We start from the raw sequence: 23,677 nt of genomic DNA, 5'->3' as shown, positions 1-23,677 counted from the left end.
AGCTTCACCAAACTAAATATAAGGCAAATGCTAAAATCCCATGGTTACCTTCCACTGTAGATGAAGCATGACAAGAAATGCTTTTGCTCACATCTTTATAATCTCTCTTGCTACCCAGTTGCAGATAGGATGAGTTACAAACAGATATGAAGAAAGGCCGTAGTCAGACAACGGCTTGGGGATGGTGAACAGTGACAAAGACAGCTTTGTGAGCAGAGTTGCAAGGGCAGATGAAGGCTTACACGCAAAGGATCTTCAGATGTGGAGAGCTGAGCTCTGTGTGTGCCATGAGGAATAAGCATGTGGAAAGCTCTCATCTCCACTCTTGTTTGCACTTCAGTAAGCATCAGACAAGGAGTAGTTCAGACTAGTTCAATAGAGTGTTACTCCTTCAGTTCTCTCCACATTTCCAAAAGCTTATTACGAGAGCTGAGTGTCCTTTGAGCAACACACTGGATCAAAAAGACAAACTGAAGTCTCAATATACCAGAAAGCAAGTAAAAAAATAGGCAAAATTCACAAAGTGGTGGTATGACAGCAAGGACAAGGTTGGTTCATGGCCACCACCAAAGTTTCTGTCAGCATCCCCTTCCCCACAGAATTCCAATGTGTTTTCCTCCTGTGCATCATGCAGTGTTTTTTTACAGGAAATTAAGACATACAAGCACCTGACAAATGGTGTGCTATATAGAATTTTGGTGACAAGAAGATTATAGAAAATATCCTGGTGAGACGGCATTTGGAATATTGTGTTCAGTTCTGGGCCCCTCAGTTCAAGAAGGACAGGGAACTGCTGGAGAGAGTCCAGCGCAGAGGCACAAAGATGATGGAGGGAGTGGAACATCTCCCTTATGAGGAGCGGCTGAGGGAGCTGGGTCTCTTTAGCTTGGAGAAGAGGAGACTGAGGGGTGACCTCATTCATGTTTATAAATTTGTAAAGGGCAAGTGTCAGGAGGAAGGAGCCAGGCTCTTCTCAGCGACAGCCAATGACAGGACAAGGGGCAATGGGAGCAAGTCGGAGCATAGGAGGTTCAATCTGAATATGAGGAAAAACTGTTTTACTGTGAGGGTGACAGAGAACTGGCACAGGCTGCCCAGAGAGGTTGTGGAGTCTCCTTCTCTGGAGACTTTCAAAACCCGCCTGGATGTGTTCCTGTGTGACCTAGTCTAGGTGATCCTGCTCTGGCAGTGGGGTTGGACTGGATGATCTTTCGAGGTCCCTTTCAACTCCTAATATTCTGTGTGATTCTGTGAAAAGCATAGTACTTTACAGAATTGTGCATATGTGGAGGTCAGTATGTGGACGTGGGATCTCCAGTATAAACAATCACATGGTGTAGCAGGGCAAGGCACCAAGAAATTTTTTTAAAGAGGAAACTTCTTAATGCTGCTTGGCTCCCTTTTCCTACTTAGAGGACCTTTCATCTGGCTTTTTTCTTCCTTTTGTCTCCACTCATACTCCCTCTGGATACTTTTACTGTCTCTTCAGAGCACTCTTCCAAAGAGATACTTGTTTTAACTTCCTTCTCGTTCCTCACCTTCCCAAGTTTCTTAAGAGGATCAACTTAAAAACACTAACTCTTCTACATGGTAACACTCAAAGCATGTGTAGGTCCTCATGGTTTGCAGGACATCTAATCATGCAAAATACTATCACAGTTTAACCAAGACTTAAAGGAGAAAATGAGAAAGGCCAGGAACAGTACAAGAAAGCTATGCAATGCTCAGTAAAAGAATCTTAAACAAAAAAAGCCTTGTTGAGGACATGAACAAGTAAAAAGAAAGGAAAAGTCAGAAGCAACAACATGTATTCTGTCTTCCTGATAAGTTATTTCGCTAGTGTTTTAAAGAAAGCGCCGAACAAAGCAAGAAAGCATAGAAACTGGAGGAGCTCTAAAGACAAAATTAATTAACATGAACAAATAGGTTAAAATTGGTGGCAATTTCTGAAAGCTAAAGACAGAGATGAGCCTCCTCTGTTCATTTACCATTGGTTTCACCTGCCAGGAACAGAAGGTATATTGAGACTTAACTAAAGAGTTGCAAAACAACTAGAGGAAAACAAGATATTTCAGTTAACAAACTAAGTCACTACCTATATGACAGATGTTACAATGAAATAAAACCAAATAAATTTGTTCTGTGAAAAATACATTAAATTTAAACTCATACCAACTAAATTTACCAATTCATTGCCTGAAATGGTCTGGTTGTACAGTTGAGTTTTAAACTTAAGAGAAATACAGGACATTTATCAGAAAATGTCTTTCTACTGTCTTACTTCTCAACTCATCATTTAAAGAGAAGTAAAAAATCATAACACTGATTAAGATTTCGTGTGGATAAGTCTTCAAGCAGGCACAAACACACACACAAACACACACATATATATATAGCCACACACACACACGCACACAAGTGAATGGGGAAGTTAACTTGAAAGGTGACGATTTTATGACTCAGTGTTGAACAAAACTAATTAAAGTTTTTGTCTTTCTTTGAAAGACTGGTCAGACAAAACAGGATATTGAGCTTTTCTGATCAATTTTCTTATGTAGATAGAAAATCTCTCTTTTCAAAAATAAATAAAGAAGAATGTGTCAATGCACTGTGGAGCACAGACAAAAGAGCAAACAGGTTTTCTCCGTTCATTGTTAGCACTGAATGCAATAATTATGTACAAGTAAGTAGAAAAACCACACTGATTTTTCAAAAGATACTGCAATGTACGTGTATACTAGCACATTTTTAAGATCACTGGAGAAAACAGGAACTGAAGGGGACATTAAATGGAATTAGCCTAAAATAATCTGCTGCTCTCAATCTGAGTTTGTAACTGCACTGCATGACAAATTACTAAATCATGGGAGATTCAACACAATTGGGACTATAACGTCCCATGACTAAAAGGTTGTAGTAATTAAGTTTACTTTCATACAACACTAAAAGGTAGTTTTCTATGTGCAGTCCTGTTTGTGGATAAATAGATTATTCCAGATTCCAGAAGCTTATTATGCATGTTGCAACTCTAGCACTGCAACATCACATTACTTTCTAAAAGGCGAAAAGAGTATTATTTGGAATACTATTTCCTAATTTTACTGATAATCACAAATGAAAGAAAAATGTTAGAATTCAACTAATCAGAATGCCTGCCAGAGAGAGTGTTGAAGGAACATCTAATTCTTAGCTGAATGATGGTGGAGTCACCATCCCTGGATGTATTTAAAAAGCAAGTAGATGATGTACTTAAGGATATGGTTTAGTGGGTAGACAGGAACGGCTGGACATGATGATCTCAGAGGTCTTTTCCAACCGAGCGATTCTGTGATTCTGTGACACTCTTCTTTCTGGTACAACTCATTTGCTTATAGTCAGAGTACTTCAAACAGCTGAATTCCCAAGCTACACTGCACCCTCTATTTTTTTTCAAATGCTAAACCTATAAGGTTTTTTCAAGTTACAATAAAATTAATTGTCCCACATTTTTAGGAGGAAAATTTAGTTGTTTTCTTCTAAGCTTCAGGCACTAACCTGATCCTGAGAACATTTTATTAATTCTTCACTCTTCTTACATAGGCAACATATTACAAATCTATAGGTACAGACAATCTGTAGAAAAGCTAAGCCACATGTTATGAACTAGGGTGAAACTGCATTCACAGTTATCTTTCTTACAATTCCAAGTCTTATCTACTGGATCAGTATCTCCAGGCAAATCACTTAACTGACACATGTCTTTCTTTTTCTCATCTGCACAACTTAATTAGTAGTGATTATCCTATGAGCTTTGAGGTCAACAGACAAAACCATTTTCTTAAAAGTGTAAGTTATTTTTAGAATCGTGTATTTTTTGTGATAGACAAACAGAACAAGTGTGGCTAAGTGATTTACTTAGAAGGCACTTTTAGCAGGCCACTAGTAATCTTGTTCTGAATCTGATATACTGTATGACTTAAGGAAATCACTAAAATCTTCTGTGTCTGTTTACTACTGGTAAATAGAATTCATAAGGCTTAAAAAAAAAGTTTCTCGGATCAAAACCACAAGGAAATACTGGCTCATGAACTGACTAGCCCTCAGATTTTTATTTGTATTTTAAAGGGTATGTGATGGATGTTAACAATAATAAGTGCAGTATAGCAAATTAGAATCTTGTTTAAAAAAATACTACTTCTACCTCTGCTTTCTGAGAAAACTTCAAGAACAAAATGATCTCTCCCAGTGTGTCATATGTACAAGCTTGTAGATGCCACGTGAGGCAGTGTTGGACAGTGAACCTTTAAATTTCAGTTAAATTAATCTTTTAAAATTTCATACTAAAAATGCAGTAAATACAACATTCAATGCTGTGCTTCAACAATGCCATCTTCAAACACAAGGAATGCATAAAGCACCAAAAATATTCCGCTCAAATGGGATCAAATAACAAAGCCATAAGTAAACTGGTGTGCAGTACCTTTATGAAAGTTTCATTTTTCCTACTGTCTTCAGTAAAAACTAACAGTGGTTTGTGTACTCAGCTAGAAGTTCGTCCAGGTGACAACATGGACAGTTTTTATTCTCTATTCTTCTTCTTTTTGTAACATCTTTTTCAGAGCAAATTCCTCTATTACGAAAACACATGCATATCTTGACTATGCTTACAAGCGGACCACAATCCCAAATGTGGATCTAGAACTTTGCTCAAGCTTCCACCTGACCATTTAAATGGCTGGCATCAAAGCGAACAGATTGAGAGATCGGTTCCATCTTGTACTTGTCAGTACAGGTGAAACTGCAAGTGCCCTTCTTTAGGCTTGTCAGAATTAATGAAGCCATAACTTATTGCCACTCCAAACAATAAGAGACCATATCACTGAAATAAACAAGCTCTCAATTTCTCATATAATTTGGGCAAATATGATACAGAAATTATATTAATTACATTCAGAAACAGTACTTTACATCCTGTGCTCTCACCTTTTGTTACATACACAGAATTGTCAGCTACAAAAGCAATGACTTCAGCCAAAGAAACCAGAGATTACTGAAGTATTTCTAGCTAGTGTCCAACCCACTGCTTGAAGTTCACATAATTTCCAAATAATTGGAGTCTAATAGGAAAAAAAATACAAATTCCTTCCCTGGCTATGCAACTTTTGTGAAAAGTAGTAATAGAGGATAGACACAGTATCTAGAAAACAGCAGCACCCAAAGTTTGTCATCCTGATGTGTCTTAGGCTGCCCTTTGATCGTTCTTTTAGATCTTTCTCATGACTTCTAAAAACACCAAGATGTTTTTTATTTTTTTCAGTTATTTTGCTTAAGGTATAGCTCAACATTTTTCTAAGAGGTTTTTTCTCTTAACAATGTTATCTAGAACAAAGCAGAACAGTATCAGTGACTGATACAAGCTAGTAAGTGAGCAAGCTGGTACCTTACAACTTATTTAACCCCCCAAAATAGCTTATTTACCTGGTGAATCTTGCTTTTTAAATTTACTTCTGTCTTTTCTACCACAGACTCAACAGTTAGTAGCTTCTGTTCATACAAAACAATTGCATGCATCAGAGCTTGCCTTTTGTCTGAAGTCCCCAGGAAGATCACAAGAAACACTCCACTTGAAGCCTTCTACTTGTGTCTAGATTCACAGGTTTCCTTAAGTTTTTGAAGTAATTTCATCCATCATTTTAACATCTACAAATATCACTGGCAGTTTCAGTGCTACATGTGTATATTTTCTAAATACTTCTTACATAATTTCACTAACTTTTATCAAATAAGGCTGCATGCTACAACATACATTTGCATAGGATAGAAATGCTTCATCAAATAAGAATACTCATTTGATAATCATTAGATTTTACTGAATTATTTGAAAGTTATAGTATAGAGGATCTCTGTCATAAGAGCATAGTATGGATTACTGAAACATCACAAGTAAGATGCTTTTTAAACAATGGCTTAAGAGAAAGCACTTAAAATTAAATTTACCTGAGAAAGCGTTACTATAATATCTGGAGAGTGTTTGCATTATATCTTTGGAATGCTGAGTCCATGGAGCTATCTTTCTATAGGTTTTTACTCTGTGGACAAGCTGAGAACCTCCGTATTGCAGAGAAAGTGTGTCTCCATGATCTTCATATAATTCTTCAAACAATCTGAAGGAAAAGCAAAAAGTGTTATCTATTAAACTGCTGAAAAGAGCTTTTAAGAAAAAAAAAAAGTATAATAATAATAATGTCATTCTGTTTAACAGGCAATACATTTTCTTCTCCTAAGTACTTCTGTCAGTTTACAGAAACAAGTATTTCATTAAAACATGATACTAACTTTCAAACACTGAAATTTAAAGCTATACCTCTAGACTTTATTCAGATAAATACATGAAAATTTTATTCAGCTATAATAATTACTAAGAAGGATTAGACTGTAAGGTTTTCACTAATTTGTAATATATCAGAATGCACTCGCACTACAGAATATGCACTTCTGTAGATTGAGGGAGAAGATTAACACGTCCTACTAGTCTGCAGGGAAAAAAACAAATCATATACCTTCACGAGGTATTTTAAATACATTAAATTGGACAGAACATGTCAATATCTCAAGGCTATTTTTTATGTCAAGTCTACTGAGAACGAAGGTAGCATAACTTTCCAAATCACAGAATCACAGATCCAAATATCTTCCTAGTTACAATAATGATGGCTCAAAGGTACAAATCAAATAAACGTGACTTGTACGAAACATGAATACCAGTCAGATACCATTTACTGGAGCTGGAAGAACGTCGTGTAAGAAGGCAGCAGAAAGAGTTGGCTGCTAAGATGAACGAGGAGAGCTGGCTAAAAGCAGTGCAGTCCTCTAGAATCAAGAATTTGACAGCAGACTCCAAACAGAGTAGTCCAAATAGCAAAAAATATCCAGAAGCTCCCCATCAATGACAAAACCAAGACAACAGTCTCAGAAAACAAGGCTGTCCTAAGTCTAAAAGATAACAGATTGAAAAGCGCTTCTCAGAAATGGAGACTATGGCCTTTCTTGAGCAAGACAATGACAAAGATGACATCTTGTTAAAAAGAGGCTGAAAGTGTAGTTAAGAGGCAAAAAACCAAAACAGAACAAGCCAAACAAAAAAACCCAAAACCCAATCACCAAACCCGTGGAAACGTATTTCACATCAGTATAGCAAGACACAATAACTCAGGCATCTGCATATGATACGCTGTGATACCTTAATACTTGAGAAGAAAGAAGTCCTTATAGGCAAAATAACAACAAAATAAAACAAAACAACAAAAGCAATCCCTTAAGAAAGTTTCCAGTAAAGGGACAGTACTGCATAAGTAACCCAGCAACCGTCTGACTGAAGTCCTCCTCAGATGTTCTGGATGAAGAACACTGAGCAGCAAATCAATTTCTGTAAAAACAAAATAGCTGTTCAGCAAATCTTCCGTCCAAGGTCAAGCACAAAAAGATCAATTAGGAGGAAAAGTCTGCTTATTAACTTAAAAACGAATCCAAAGCAAACAAAAACCAACCAAACTAAAAATAAACAAACTAGCTCGATGACAGTAACGATAGGGTTGAGAGTTTATGTGTAAGAATCAAGGGGAAGGCCAACAAGGAAGATACCATGGTGAGAGTCTGTTACAGATCACCCAACCAGGATGAAGAGGCAGACAAAATATTCTATAAGCAGCTAGGAGAAGTAACACAATCGCTAGCCCTTGTTCTCATGAGGGACTTCAGTTTAACAGATGTCTGCTGAAAATACAATACAGTGGAGAGGAAACAGTCCTGGATGTTCCTGAAGTGTATAGAAGACAACTTCCTGACACAGCTGGTGAGGGAGCCAACTAGGGAAGGTACCTTGCTGGACCTGTTGTTTGTGAACAGGGAAGGACTTGTGGGTGACATGATAGTTGAAGGCCATCTTTGCCTCCAAGTCAGCAATCATGAAATGATAGAGTTTTCAACTCTTGGAGAAGTAAGGAGGGGGGGTCAGCAGAACTGCAACCTTAGACTTCCTCTGAGCATCAGGTTGAGGATAATGGAAAAAAGGAGAGGAGCTGAAGGTATGTCTCGAGTAAAGGGGAGGGGAGACTGTTTACTTTGTCTTTTATGAAATACGAGTTACGTCTCCACATTCTAAAATTAACAATCCACTAATGAAAAACAGCAATGAAACCATAAGATTCACAGACACGACAACAGCCATAAGGAACAGAAACACATCACCTTAAGGACTCTTACATGAATTTCTGAAACATATTCACAAGTTAAGTAGCTTAGTTCTCCCTGACTCCCAGAACATTTCAATCTAAATTGAATTGAGCTTTCTTAAATGGTTTGAGGATGCTTGAATCCCTGGTAGTTGATCTGAGAGAACAACTTCGCTGAAAACTTTCTCCAATAAATCAAAAAGCATAGATTTTTACCAAAGGAAAAGTAGAAAATAGCAAGGTAAGATGTACTGCTATACAAATATCAGTTTGGCATTCTCCACAAAAGCATGTACTTATTTCAGTTTTCATTGTTTGTTTGCATTTTACCCCAAGCAAGTGAAGTAAGTGTACTAGACTGGAGTGGTTTTTTTGTTACATCTATTTAAAAGAGCTTTAAGATTAGGCATACAGAGAATGAAGTGAAGTGGCTACCTCGTAAGAAGCTGATTAACATACACTTCTGGAAAAGCAAGTTTTCAGCGTGACTGGATTTTCTCAAGAAAATTTCAAATACGGATGATTTTTTATACTTGCATGAATAAACATAGTTAAATCATTCCAAAAGGAAGAACTGCACTTTTCTATATAGACGTATTTTTCCTAAATCTTTTCAGACTTTAAAACCATGTCACACTTTATTAATATATCTTACCTAACAGCATCTGTATCAAATTGTAAATTGGGTTTATCAATCAATCCCAACGAATAGAGCTGGTATGCCAAAGCACATTTTCCCACCATAAATTGGGCTGTGTTAGTGCGATCCAAACAGTCCACACAATTGGTTCGGAGAACTCCAGTCTGGTAAAACAACCCAAATAAGAGACTTCTGTTAATTAACAAATTACTACATTTGTGATTATAACTTTTCTTCTCCCACTACCCCAAGACCTGTCAAATCTCAAATACTGAATTTTATGTCAGTTCACAAAAATTTGAGCAAAGACATTTAAAAAAAAACATTGGAAACATTAAAAAATAATTAAATGCAATTTATCTCTAGCAAGCTACATCATGATCATTTCTCAGACTACCTCCAGCAAAAATATCATTCCAACAGCATAAGCTTTTGTGGTACCACCCCAGGGTCTATCTCCCAGCTGGGTTTCTGGGATGGACTGCTATAATGCTTTTTACTACAAATATTAATATTAATTTAAAAGCAATCTGTGAATCACCAATTGGGTATTTCAATGAAATGGTTCACTGGTGCTTTGGGAGTGCTGATCTACATCTCTATAACTACGAAGTAATAAAGTATATCATTTTAGTACCTGCAAGCGTCCAGTGGAAACAACACAACCTCCCAGTTCATTCCATCTGAAAAAAGACACAAAACAGAATGACTTACAAATAATTTTTTAAAAATAACAGATCATACTCTGAATTGATCTTCTCAGTGAAAACGGGTGACAATTAAAAACCTGCCACAAAGCAAAACTGATATCCTGAACTGTAGAAAGCACTGAAAGCTCTACAGTATAGAGGCTTTGTATTTAAAGTGCATTGCAAAAAATAATCTAGCCTTAAATTTAAAATATTCCAAAGCCATAGAAAGTATTTCCTTTGCTCCCTATAAAATAGAGTATGAGTGATACGAGCCTTGCTAGATTAGGTCTCGGGTGCACAAAACCTGCAGTATGTACAATGCCAGTGACTAGAAGGCAGAGGCACAACATACCCTCCAGCACAAGTTGGTTGATTTAAATCTCCCCCTCATACTGATTCTAGACATGCACGCAATTAATCATCTAGGTCTTGCGATGCTATACAGGCCTTAGCTGTACCCAGAGGCAGAGAACATGAGTCAGAAATTAATGACATTTTGAGATGGAGGAGCAGTTGTACTCACAGCATTACACGTATGTATTGATCTTGTTCATGCTCCTTTACTGTCACCACATTTGCTGTGCTGCATGGCAGAGAAAAGCGCTAATAGAGCCTCTGAGAGTTTTAGTTCAGACTGTTTCTAAATGAAGTTAGGATGAAAAGGCAAGGATGCTCTTCTGGTAAAATATGAATGCCCATTTGAGTAGTGATGAATTAGATCCCTAACACAAAAACTTGAATCAAAAACTTATTGAACTTTTAATGTCGAAGATATTTTACTTCTGGATTTCCAGAGACTTGAGAGAATTAATCTGATTATGTCATTTACTTCTGCAGCAGTCTAAGCAAATATAGCTTCTATTAAAAAGAAAGTTTTTTATTTAGTATGTATGAATACCATAAAATCCATTGGAAAACACTTGACTCAGTAACATTTAAATTATAAGTATCTTATTCGTATGCCTCAAAAGAAGCCATTTACTAAATTCCAAATGTTTGTTTTGTAAATGTAACAAAGAGGAAATTTTAACCCCCAAATTTAGTATTTCTTTGATTAAAGTGAAAAAAAAAGCTTTATAAACTCATACATGGTACAGATTACGAGTTATAAATAATGGTTTGAAATAAGAATTTATCATAAGTAGAACACCAGCATAATTACACTCTATAGATTTTTCAGTGTATTAGTATTTCTTAGCATGTGCCTCTGACTGTAGTTCTTTTAGCTATAACTTGATAACAAATGATATTTTTTCATAGTAATTGAAGCCTTAAAATAAGAAATAATGTAGATGTTCCAGACAACTCTCCAAGCAACAGATGTTATTTATTATGCATCAATTAAATTATACATACTTTTCATCTGGCCGCAAGATACTGCAGTAGGAATCAGGTCGATTTACAAAAAATCCAGTTTTCTTTACTACGCTTTCTGCAATCACATTCAGTCTATCAAGGACATTGCAAAGTTTGCTGAGGAGAGAAAAAAATACATAGTCAAGATACATTAATGCTAAAAAAAATACTGCTTGGAAAGTCTTTTAATAACAAAAATGCTGTAAAGAAATAATTTATTTATCTAACAGTAATTATGTCTATAGATTTTACATATTTAGAAAACAGACACTGATGGTATCTGAGCAATTTTATTTACTTATTAACAAAGCATATTACAGAAACTAGAAGTGGAAGTCTTCAAAAATCTAAAACTCCTTGACTTCTATATCACACTAATTTTCCCCTAACAATCTTTCTGTGATTCAAATTATAAGAATGTGGCAGAACAGGATATAGGATTGTGCTAAACCATATTCCTCCATTTTGTTTGTAAGGTGCCATTCTGTTTAGTAACATTTGTTCCCATATGTGGCCTTCACGATGTCCTGCATGTCCTGCTCAGAGCAGGGCATCCATCTGTTCATTGCTGAGGACTTTAGCTTCTGTTTACTCACAATTTTATTTTCAAAGTTTTAACTACAGTATTTACATTTCAAATAACAAAACCATTAATTTATTTTTTAAAGATTGCTTGCACTGAGATGGAAGCAATATTTTGGAACATTTCTACCAGTACTACCTTCCAGCAAACTCCTTCAAAGCTACACGTTGAAGCAAAAGCCTTCTTAGTATAACTGAAACTGTCAACTCTTTAGGCAGACATACACATTATCTTCCATCCTTAAATATCTCTTGCTTGCATAAAGAATTAACCTTGTTCAAGCCCCCAGGTATTTTTTCTAATATCTGTACTATGGTGGATATGTATATAAGTATACATCCAGATTAAAGGCAGAAGGGGAATCTTTTGATCACCTAGTATTATTTCTCATATAGGACAGGCGATTAAGCTTCATCAATCATTCCATATGAAACCATGAACTTGCATCTAGCATATCTTCTGAAAGGAAATCTAGCCCCATGTTGAGATTTACCATTTTATCAGAACACAAACAACTGAATATCCACCTAACTGAACACAACGCCGTTTTAGAATAAAAATGTAGTATCAAACCTTAAAGTAACAGTTTCAGACCTACATGACCAACCATATCAACTAACTTGTAATCTCAAATAATGAAGAATTGTTTTCCAAAGCTGTTTAATATAATTTGATTGATAAGCATTAATTAGATTCCTGCCCTTTAAACTACACCAGTTTTTCCATTGTTCTGTTCAGACTGAGGTAGTAACAGACACCTGGAAGATGATCCAACAACTCTTGTCATTCTTCTAGAATTTTTGGCATTACAAGATACTTTAGACAAAGGCAGGCCAAAGAACTGTACAACTGAGTTGTGTGGTACTTAAGAATAGCAATCCACACCTATAGATTTAAAAAGTTTGTGCCTCGTAAATATTTATACATTTATGAAAACTTTTATCCTTTTCACATGATACTATAATAGCGTTCTATTACACAAAATTCTAGTATAAGAAGTTACAGAATATATTTGCCTTTCTAAGATACATGCTCATAATAATCTAAATGTTTTACAACACTGAAATTAATTTCCTCATTTCCTTTTAGAAAAGAAAATGGAAAAGACTGATTGATACGAAACACCTTGTTTTCCAAAATTTTTTACTCAATAAATTCAATGACTGAAATGGAACACCTGACAAAATGCAATGTTTTGACTAATTCAAAATAAAAAGTGAACGTTGATGGCTTTTTTGTGGCTTTTCTTTAAAATTTTCCTTTGCAAAGAATTTCAAAGTTTTCAGGCCTTGCTTCTTCAAAATGCTGAGGTTTTACTCTGTCCATAGATCTTAATAAAATTCTCCCATCATTCCTAAGCTATATTCAACTGAAAAGAAAGTCAGTAGGATACAGTTATTTGTATTGTAGCTAAGAGCACTAGTGCAAAAAAGTATCTTTTCTACCTTTTTGTGTACTTGGCCATATCCCAGGGTATATATATAATTGCATGCTCTGGGGGTAAAAACTGGTTGAGATAAGTCACAGCAGCAACAAGTTCTTCACTAAGAATCCTTTCGTGCTTTCTTTTTTCACGTTCCTTTAGCAAGGAGAACACAAAGTTACCATTACAATTTTCATTAACAAATCTATGTAACCTGTATACATATAAATGTATGTATATATAACAAATTAAAAGTGGAAGCTGTTACAACAGCAGCCAGCTCTTCATAACTAGTACAATTAAATTAAGAGCAGAAGAGAGAAAAATCTAAACATTCTGGGCTTTTAACAATTTATCTGTATTAGCAGTAAAATTTACCCATCTCAAGTGCATAATCATTAGCTGAAAAATAAAAGAAGGGGACAAGGAAATAAATGTGGTAACACATATGAAATAGATAAAGGCAAAAGAGAAGCAAAAAGACAGGAAGAAAGGAAAGTACCTGATTTTACTCTGTGGTACAAGAGGACTCAGGCAAATTCTCCTCCATTACTGACAGGAGAAAAGGAATAACACAGCTCCCATCTCCCAGCCTCGCAATAATTTTAAAAAATTAGAATTTTCTTGCCATTCTCTGAATACACCATATGTTTTGGCACCCTATATATTAGTATGCCTTTCCTCTCAACTTCCTCCAAACTAGAACCTATACCGAACTTTAAATTATAGAAACTGCTTTAAATATATAATAGCAGTCATAAAAGAACAAACCCAAAAGAAGCCTAACACATTCATTACTAGTTAACAAGTTTCTAGGATAGCCAGATAGAGAGGGATATACATTTATGTTTCATCAACATTTAAGAAATCAAATAATAAATATACTGGAGATAGAAACCGGGCATTTGTGTAAAAGCAACAGAATCATCCAAAAAAACAGTATTCAGGTTTGGGGGCTTTCCTCCCTCTGCTTTAAAAAAAAAAATCAAAATCAGTACATAAAATAAGAAAGGAACATGAATTTTAGCATCTTAATATTAAGCATCTACAGAGAGGGAAAGAAAGATTCATTTTGAACCACCACATCAGAAGCGCTGTGAATAAAAGCATATAATGATTCACGTGTCAAGGTCACGTGAGCCTTGGCTCAACACATTGTTGTGTTTGGCAATGTTTGGCCACTGGCACTCCCCAGTAGCTGCCATCAGATGCCTCAGTTTTCTCTCCTGCTTATACTTCCATGATTCCACCACACAGAGCAAACAACAGAAGTTAAGGCTTTGTCACAGTATTTCAAATAACTCAGTCATCTGTGTCAAGAAGCCAACAAACCTCAGTTTGCATGGAACCATACTAATTTAGTATTTTTAGTGCTAAATTAAATTTAGTGGTAAATTTATTTGGACTTATATCTAAGGGGTAATAGCAAAAACCTGAAAACAGTGAAAGGTGACTGTAAGTCTATAAACATGGGAACATTCTTTTTTTGAAGTTCAGTAGTAGAAGCAGTTAGAGATTTATTATATATTATACCATATAGGGTGAGATTTATGAAGGAAAATATTCCATTTACAGGCTAATATTAGCTTAGAACACAACCAGTATTACACGGAAACTCTAAAGAAATAAGCATAATATTAAAAATTAGAAAACATATAGAACATATTCAAAATATTGTACCTTCACAAGATTCAGAATAATAATGGGAGAGCCAAATCTCTGAAGCATTTGGTCAAAGTGAAGAGCAGCAACATGTGCAAAAGGATCTGCTTGGTCCACTGCAACACATATTCAGGATAATATTAAGTAAGCTGTAGAGTCACTGAAATAATTTTGCCTTAAAAGTACCCTTTACAAAATACATACTCATTCTCTAGTATAAATGATACAATTACATACTTTTCCCTCTTTTCATGCAAAAGCTGTTTAAAAAAAAAAAAAATCTTCCCTTTTCCAAATCGGAAGTGACTTCTTAACCAAAACTTTTGTACGATGCTTACAGAGAGCAATTACACTGGCCCCATTAAACCTAGCTCAGATGTTTTCTACCGTTTTCAGTAGGCTTAAAATTTTATCCACAATACTAAGATAAAGGTAGCTAACTTTGTATACAAAATAAGTGCAAAGAAAGCTGACCTCTTCAAACAAGTTTTTTAATATTTCATTTCTGAATGTGAATTCTAAGATGGAGATCTTCTCCTATTTCATCAAATGAAGCTTTTTATATGGTCAAACATTTGTATGCTATGATGTTTATTATAAAAACCATGGGTTTACCTTCAATTATGGTTTCCCAAAGAACAAATGCATGGACAATTTTTTCATTTTTTGCCAATTTAGTTTTCACTTACTCTTTCGGGTGTTCCTTCAGGACACAGTGCTAACCATAATTTATCACAAAGAATAATTTCTACATACATGTTATGGGTGGCTTAGGCATCATAGTTGAAATATCCTGAGACCAGTACAGAGGGACAGATCCTCGAACCTGAACGTAGGAAGAATAACTCCCCGCAGAAAATGACATAACCGAAGCATCATAAAGTATTTGTTCGGTTTCCACTTCATTAGCTACATCTCCCTAAAACAAACAGAAATACCCATGTGATGTAGATGTGACACTTCAGAGCTGCATGCATTATAGAGAACTGATCATTACAGAGTACAATTAAACTGTAAGACATCAAATCATAGTAGTGAGAACACCTCTGAAGGTTAAATTCCCACTTGCCCCTAAATGTATATTATCAGATTATTTTTTTTCTCTATTTGGGAAATAATGTCTTCTCTAAGTGTAAACAAAATGAACTGTCAGTTGAGACTTATTATTTTAAGAAAAGCTTTATTATTTCAACTAAAAATGTATTGATAGTTGTGGTAATGTTATCTAATAGCATAATTTACAGCCTAACAGCCCCCTAACAACCCTCTAAAACATTTCAGTTCTCCAGTCAGTCAAGTTCAATCTTTCATACTTTCGGGGAGGTAGGGGGGAACCCCTAAAATCACAATTAATTTACCTCACAGTTTGCTCCTCGTTTCAGAAAACGTGTTCCAGCAAATCTGCTAGATCTTCTGGCTATCAGAGTGACATATATAGGGCGACCATATATTAACAGTTCTTGAAAGAGGAGTTAAGGTTTACATCACATGCAATTTTTCGCTCACTTACTTAATACAATAATAAATTCAAAAAAGGTGTATGAAACTGAAACATCTGATTTTCTAAAATCTCCCTAACAGTGATGAGTATTACTTCCAAATTTGTTTTGCAGCTGGGAGAGACCATTGCCCTTTTGGACAATAGGTTTTAAGAACTTTGAAAAGGGAATCTACATTGCAATACATCAACCACTTTTCACAACATACAGAAGAGACGTATTGCTATTTTATGACGTGACAACAGAGGTAAAATAAATACAAGATTCATCTTGGGTCACAAATACGGCTTTTGTGAATATTGGGATTAAAGCCTGGGAGCTTCTAATTTCAGATTAGGTTTATCAGTCACTCTCTAATTATTTGTCTGGAAAAGTAGACAATTTACAAAAACTTAAATAACAACAACTGAAAGCCAGAGGCAAACAGCTACAGATGCAGTGCTGGCTTTCTTTAGGCTGTTTAATTTTTTTATTAAAACAAAAAAAAAGATGAAATCAGGTGTCTAGCATGGCTATCATTGCTTCCTTGGTATAAGGGAGGCACAAGAAAGAGGGACGAAGACATTTGCTCATCAAATACCTCAAGCAAAGACTACCGTCATTCATTAAGCAGCTGCAGGCATAGTGCTGGTGGTCAGATCCACAGCTACTAATTCGATTAAGTAAGACCACAGATTAAATAGTGGTATATAAAAACAGACCCAGCTTTCTGTCTGGGGACTAAGCCAATGACCAGCAGCCCTACAATCATGATAAAGCAAAATTAAACTTTGCAAAGACACTACTAACCTTAACTTCATAATTCTACTTGTTTCCCCAGATATTTTGTTGACAGGTTTTTAAACTAACATGATATTGTTGAAGATTAAACTAGAGCATCTAATGTGTAATACACTAAATTCTTATCAACTAAGATGTTGAGATGGCATTCCTTTGGAGTGTGATATGCATTTGGGCTTCTTCTCCTTCTACTACAATGTACATAGAACCTTTTATGGATTTAAATAATATACAGTCAGGAATAAAAGATTTTCAGATGTTCTAGTGTTTACTTAACTCTCTTCACACAGCACGCCTGAAGTTCTATCATCATCTTCAACAGAAAAAGAGTAAACACAAGAATTTCTGCAAATCTCAGTTACTAAAAAAATGTTTTAAAGAAGATTAGTAAGAGAACATTTCTATGTCAGCAATTCAGTTCCGTTTACTTTTTCTCCCTTTCCTCAAATATCTGAAAAAAATACAGCTGAACCTTAAAATCCTCTCAAGTTCTTTATTACTAAGCCCTATGCTTAGAAACAGCGGCTCACTGAGAATGCCGTCCACCTGTGTTAGGACCTTGTTATAAGAGCATAACCATATTTTTTATTTAGCATAAAACCTAGAAAAGTAATGAAAATAAAAGCCAATCAGTAATTTGAAAATTGAAAAGTATTTACGTGACAAAGAAATGAAATTCAACATATTTCCCATGCTCTAACTTAAAAAAAAAATTTAAAAAAACCTCCACTAAACCAACATTCATTACAACAGTAAAAGGATACTCGATTGCCCGCAGAATCCATGAATAATATACAGCAGCCAGTCACGATGAACACTATCTTTCACTGCCTCCAGAAGCCTGCCGTTCCACACATACTTTTCATAAGGCTTGCTACAAATCCCAAATACACCTAGGAAGTTGTTACAATGAAAATACATCAGCAACTAAGGAGCAAGCTTACCTGCACTGGATTGTTTTAGAATCCAGGTCACTGGACATTTATTTTGATTTTCCCTTGACTGGAACTCAACGTAGCATTTACTCATATCTCCAGAGTTTGCCAAACTTTAGGTACATGCCGAAGTTCAGCATTTATGAGGATTTATAATTTTTCTATGGTTGCCAGTCACTGTAGTATTCGAGTGCCTTCACGCAGAAGTTTCTGTTACTTCCACTACAGAAGAGAGATTTCTGCATGGTAGCAGCAGAAGATTTGATAATGAGGGAAATAAATCAATTTGTGAATTCCAGTTAAGGCAAAAATACTCTCACTGGAGGACTTTATAAGCTTTTAAATTCTGCTCTGGAGTTACCTATTAGGCTCTGGAAGATCGTGAATAGCTCAATCCCCCTTTACAAAAAGCATGTCAATCCCCTTCTCACATAGTGTGGTTTTCCTAATTTGCACTGACACCAAGAAATGCAGTTATTGTATAACGGCGAACTATAATTCAATTTATATCTGGAACCTGAGTCTTTTTCTGTTTCAAAAATCAGGACCAAGATAACAACTGGCACTGAAAGGAGGTGAACAGAAATGATTGAGTCTGAATCTTAAAGAGAAGGAATAGGGCAAGAACTCTACCTACATTTTTTGTGTAGCTTTTCAAAGTAAGTTTCTAGCAGGATGAGTTATATTATAGCAGTATGTATGTCAATTACAGCAGTCAAATGACCTGCTGGGGGAAAAAGATGAGTTCTCCTACCAGACTGAAGGTGAAAAAGCATTTGTTGAACAAACTGTTGCTACCTAGTCGCCCAACTTACCATAAGCCCAGGGAAAATTGATGTAAACATTTAGGTTAGGAAGGAATACATATATTGAGCAGAATCTGGCCACAAACGCTTGGTCAGCAATTTGTCCTCTTTCTCATTTCTAGCAGCATTACTTTGGTGAGAATTTGTTCTTGAATGACAGGCAAGTATTTCTTACACTTATTCTATCACATGAACAGATATGTTACTAATATCTACTGTATCTACTGGAAATGGAGTTGACTGTGCTATCAGCATACTGCTGATGGGGTCACGGTTATGGCATCTTTATCTCCCAGTGTTTTCACAGAGACATAGAAGAGATGATGCCATTGTATGGATTCCTGAGTGATCTTGTAGATAAGAGCCTTCGCAGAGGACGAATTATTGCTCCCTCCACTCTTTACAGTAATTTCTACCATTGTAGTACATAACAACCAGTTCCTGATATCCTGATATATATGATGACCATGTTACTAATATCTTTTTCTTGGGGGACGGAGGAAAATAACTTTTCTTTAAAAGTAAATAAATTACTTGATTATCTTTCTTTTTTTTCCCCATCAGATTTAGGGCATTTTGTACACAACATTCTTTTTAGGCTTTTAAATGACAGTATGATAGATGTTTACAACTATTTAGAAAAGTTCCACTATCAAAGATGATTAGCTACTTAGCTAATGTTCATTATCATTCTTTGAGTTGCAATCAGTGTACATCTATTCTAGGTATTGTGACAAAAGGCTGGACAAACAGTGTCCAATTTTATCTTTTGTAAGTCTGGGTCAGGGGTTGTTTCAGACATTTCTGTATTTTAACTATGTGCTTGTCAGACTTTCAGAGTCCCCTTTGGAGACACAGGAAGCAGGGCCAATAAATTCCTTTTTCAGTGCCTCAGAAGATTCATTTTCCGTTTGAAAAGATGGAAGATGAATCATGCAACTCACACTATGCCCAAGAACCAAAGTTACTTTAGGACAAGTGGGATTTTTATATCATATTTTTCTGTGTATTATATTTTCTGTGCAACAGATGTTATACAGTGTATGACTAAGGATAAGGGTGGTAATGCAGAGAGGTTTTTGAGCCACTTTATAATCCATATAAGCACAGATCCAGATGTTGCATCTAAGCTGGTTTCCATATCAAGTTCATAGATTCAAGCAAAATAGTAGCAGGCTTCCTATATCCTATTGTTTTGCTTTTCAGTGATGTATTTAAAAGGCATGGTGTTCTATTACTACTTAAGATTATTTGAATCTCCGCAGATGTTTGAGACCACTTTTGCAGCAATGTATTCATTATGAATCAAAGGTAGCACTGTTATTTCTTACAGTTCACATTTAAACAAGGAAAAAAAGTGGTGTCACATATACAATACCAAAAAGTAAAAAAAATAAAATTAAAATGCAATTTTTTGTCAAGCATTCAGATAACTAGTATATGTCAGAGGGCAATAAAACATAAAAAACCATCAACAGAATGAAATCTAATATCGGGAGTTTAAGGGGAAACTTTGTGTGTGTGTTTATGTGTGTGTACAAAGCAAAAGGGAGAGAAAACAGTTTGTTTGTCTGTCTGGTCATCTTTACACTCTTAAGAATATGTTAGATCCAAAGCGAAGGCTGTATTTTTCAACTGAACTCAATTTTTCTTAGACTTCCTGATAGTGCTTACTACATCAAGATGATACTAACTTCAAACAATTCCTCTGTTATCATTATTTTCCAGCATGAAACAAAAAAGGTTTATTAGTACTTAATCAGTTATTGCTTCCCACTAATTCCCATTAATTCCTATTGGGAGTCTCACAAGTCAGTTGAATAAACAATTGATGAAAAATGTCAGCATGCTCAATTATCTCACTGAGTTGCAATGTAAATTAGCAAAACAATGATTAATCACCTCCAGAAATTGCACTATTCAAACAAAAATGTCTGTTATTGGCACTTTACATAATCTTTTATTATCTCATGGCTGTTCTAAGACTACTGATGAATACAGAAGACCTAAATGTTTCTCAAAAGTATATTTAAGTGGAACATATTCTAAATTTGATCATGACCAACAACATTAGTTTAATTAGGCATATTTGCTTACCACTTCCACCCTGTGTTGAAAGTCCTTCATCTTCAAATATATCAAAACTCTCTTGTCGGGTCTGAGTTGTTTCTGTTTTTAATGTCTCAAGTGGCATTCTCAGGACAGTAAGATTATACTGAAGGGAGTGAGACAGATCATAGCTGTAACTGATAGACAGTTAACATTTATTAGTAATTGTAGATGCACAGGACTTTTCTGAAAGCCCTTTCTCTCCATCTATACTTATATTTAACACAGTACTATTTTATCCATTTATAAAAGACTTTTAAACAAGATTCTGACTCTATAATGGCAAATGACAAATTATGTCTAAAAGAAGCTTTACAAACATAGAAACTTTTTACAGTACTATAGCTGAAATTGTACTTACATTCTTCTTATAACTGAAAATTGAATGTGCTTTTTGAACAAAGCATATCAAACTTAATTCATTGTTCCAAGAAGCAGTCTTGAAGATCAAAAATAGCTATTCCACCAGAAATATCCATATACACAGAAAACTTCACTTTTCTGAGATTTAAGTACTACTCTCTACTACCTGAATTCAAATCAGCCAAAAATCTGGTCCACAAAAACTGTATCTGTCCTCACATTAGTGATTGCAGCACAGATGCATCTTAAGACAGTGGCTGCTGAATAAACAAAAGGGTTTTTTTAATTAGTTTCATAACAGTAAAAATTTCTGCATCTCATGTCTTTTATACTGACAATACTCTACACTAAGTGCTAGATTTTATAAGCCACTAGGATTCATTTCCCCAGGGAGAAACCAAATTTAGAAAAGACTTGAATCAGAAATACACACAGATTTCCATTTTAGCCTAAGACGACATCAGTGATTACTGGCCCTCCTCTAAATTCTAGATATTAATTAATGTTCTAAAAAAATTTAAACATTGGATATTTAGATTTATCATTAATGATAAGAAAGTCTAACATATGTATTCACCACACTTCTGTAATAACAATCTGATACGCCTTTTTGTTAGCAAAAAAAAAAAACCCTGTTATCTGCTCAGTTTGCATAGAACAGAATCTTTAAACAGTATCTCAGTAAAAGGCTTGTTGAGGCTATTCCTACATTTTCCTCTTAGACCAAATGTTTACTTATAACATACTTCTAATTCTGTTCAGGATTTATTAAAAAACATGCAGAAAAATATGGTATGAATTCAGCTAAGAACAATTTAAATTAAGCTGATAAATATGCTTATCAAAGAGTTATACAGGAACCTTGTCCTTTCCCCTCTATGCACAACCACAGAAACAGTACATATTCATCATCCCCAAGCAGATTAAAAAAAAGGAAAAAAAAAAAAAAGGAAAGAAAGTTGTATAATGTTAGGGAGACAAAGTATGGAAGAAAAACTCAGGTCTTACACTGTGAAAAAGCCTTCCCATACAAAACCACAGAACACACGTGAAACTTTGGTTTTATCTTCACAGATAGAGTTGTGTCTCTATTTTCCAAGAGGGAGTACCTTTCAGACTGAGAAACCTTTTGGTACTTGGAAGAGGAATTTTGTGTTTTTATATCTTTAAGTCTTCTAACTACTACTGCCAGGTCTATCATCACATTTCCCCCATTTTTCTGCTGTCCCAAAAATCTCTTGTGTAATAGTAGCTGGGACACAGAAATTTGCCTTAGGTAAGACATTTGTGAAACAATAGGCTAGAGAATTGGTAGTTCCCAGAATGCCCTAAGAAAGATGTACCCTACACAGGGTATATCTCAGATGAGGACTTATTTCTCTGTCTTTGCTACTGAATCAAGGCAAAGCTCTATTTCTGGAGAATGAGACCAAGAAAGAAAAACTGACAAGACAAGCAAACCTCCTGAAATAGAGTACTCTTCCAAAGAGAGAACTTCTGCATAGTCTGGCAAGGCTGAACAGTCAGTGGAAGCAGTAATTTCAGTGTTTACCTTCTACCATGCCACTAATAGTTCTATAGATTTTAACTTCATGGAGACCACATTCCTAATCAGTTTGTTGAAGAAAGCAGGTTAAAAAGACACAGACAAAAATGGACAAGCACTGTGATCATGTGTCTTATTTCCCCAGAGTACCAACCTAAAGAACTTAGGTATCAAAACCCAAAAGCAGAATCTTATAACAAGTGTAAGTACACAATTTTTTTAAGGAATTAGTAACTAATACCCACCTAAAATAGAAGTTGCTAGAAAGGTCCACATTTTGAAAGATTCTTAGATACCTATCAAAATAATTCAAATTAAAGGGAAAATTATTACTTTAACAAGACAGACCTCAATAAGTCATTCAGAGGATTTCAGAAATTAAACTACATATAAATATTGACTCTCCTCTTATGTTCACTTCTTATCTTACTGTAATTGCTTTGACAGGTAATCCCACTAGACTGTCAGCATCTGATTAAATAAATCAAATAGCCTTTTTTTTTTTTTAAATCCAGTGTCTACTCATGTAGATACACTGTTTCTTTAAGCAGCTGTAGATAAAGTTGTAGTTCTGTTTTTCACATGTGTGTGAACTTTTCTAGGACTTACACAAGCAAACTCCCAACAATACTACACAAGAATGAAAGATTTTCAGTTATTCTCAAAAAAATGAAAAAGAATTATCTACTTCAACCTGTCATACCCTTGCAAATTCTCAGAAGGAACAATAACACTGCACTGTCTATGAATGATAAAATGGCTAACACCATAAATATATAGGTTAGATAATATGGTCTGCAACATTCTAAGAGGTTTTTCTAACCTCTGTAAACTGAGGTTTACAATCAGTCATACCTTAAAGTAGAAACTTTTTAAATAGTAATCATTAGCTTGATTTATTATCTGACATCAGTCTATCATAATCCATCACCTTTTTACTATTCACACTAGGTACACACTAAAAAGCCATTTAAAGAAACAATTTGCCTGGTATTTCATAGAAGTAAAGTCACCTCACCCTGATAAAAACACCACCAGGATGTAGTTGTACATTTCATGCAAGGTTTCCTGCT

The 23,677-nt window shown here is 35.2% G+C and overlaps 1 protein-coding gene across 1 annotated transcript in view; it reads right to left on the bottom strand.

Annotated features, from left to right (window-relative positions):
* Nucleotides 1-23,677, bottom strand: part of FIG4 (FIG4 phosphoinositide 5-phosphatase) — a gene marked incomplete at its 5' end in the record, with an annotated part of 46,417 nt that overhangs the window by 17,752 nt on the left and 4,988 nt on the right. The window contains 11 exons of the mRNA XM_010180158.1: nucleotides 5,977-6,143; nucleotides 8,866-9,014; nucleotides 9,488-9,533; nucleotides 10,899-11,015; nucleotides 12,927-13,060; nucleotides 14,585-14,682; nucleotides 15,323-15,485; nucleotides 15,925-16,025; nucleotides 17,610-17,738; nucleotides 20,684-20,832; nucleotides 22,850-22,900. Coding sequence (XP_010178460.1) covers nucleotides 5,977-6,143; nucleotides 8,866-9,014; nucleotides 9,488-9,533; nucleotides 10,899-11,015; nucleotides 12,927-13,060; nucleotides 14,585-14,682; nucleotides 15,323-15,485; nucleotides 15,925-16,025; nucleotides 17,610-17,738; nucleotides 20,684-20,832; nucleotides 22,850-22,900 — 1,304 coding nt within the window. The remainder of the gene's footprint in view (nucleotides 1-5,976; nucleotides 6,144-8,865; nucleotides 9,015-9,487; nucleotides 9,534-10,898; nucleotides 11,016-12,926; nucleotides 13,061-14,584; nucleotides 14,683-15,322; nucleotides 15,486-15,924; nucleotides 16,026-17,609; nucleotides 17,739-20,683; nucleotides 20,833-22,849; nucleotides 22,901-23,677) is intronic.

This window comes from Mesitornis unicolor, unplaced genomic scaffold (assembly GCF_000695765.1).
Source record: "Mesitornis unicolor isolate BGI_N332 unplaced genomic scaffold, ASM69576v1 scaffold23042, whole genome shotgun sequence".
NCBI lineage: Eukaryota > Metazoa > Chordata > Aves > Mesitornithiformes > Mesitornithidae > Mesitornis > Mesitornis unicolor.
Note: the sequence above shows the minus strand (reverse complement) of the source record. Positions and strands in the feature narration are given on the sequence as shown.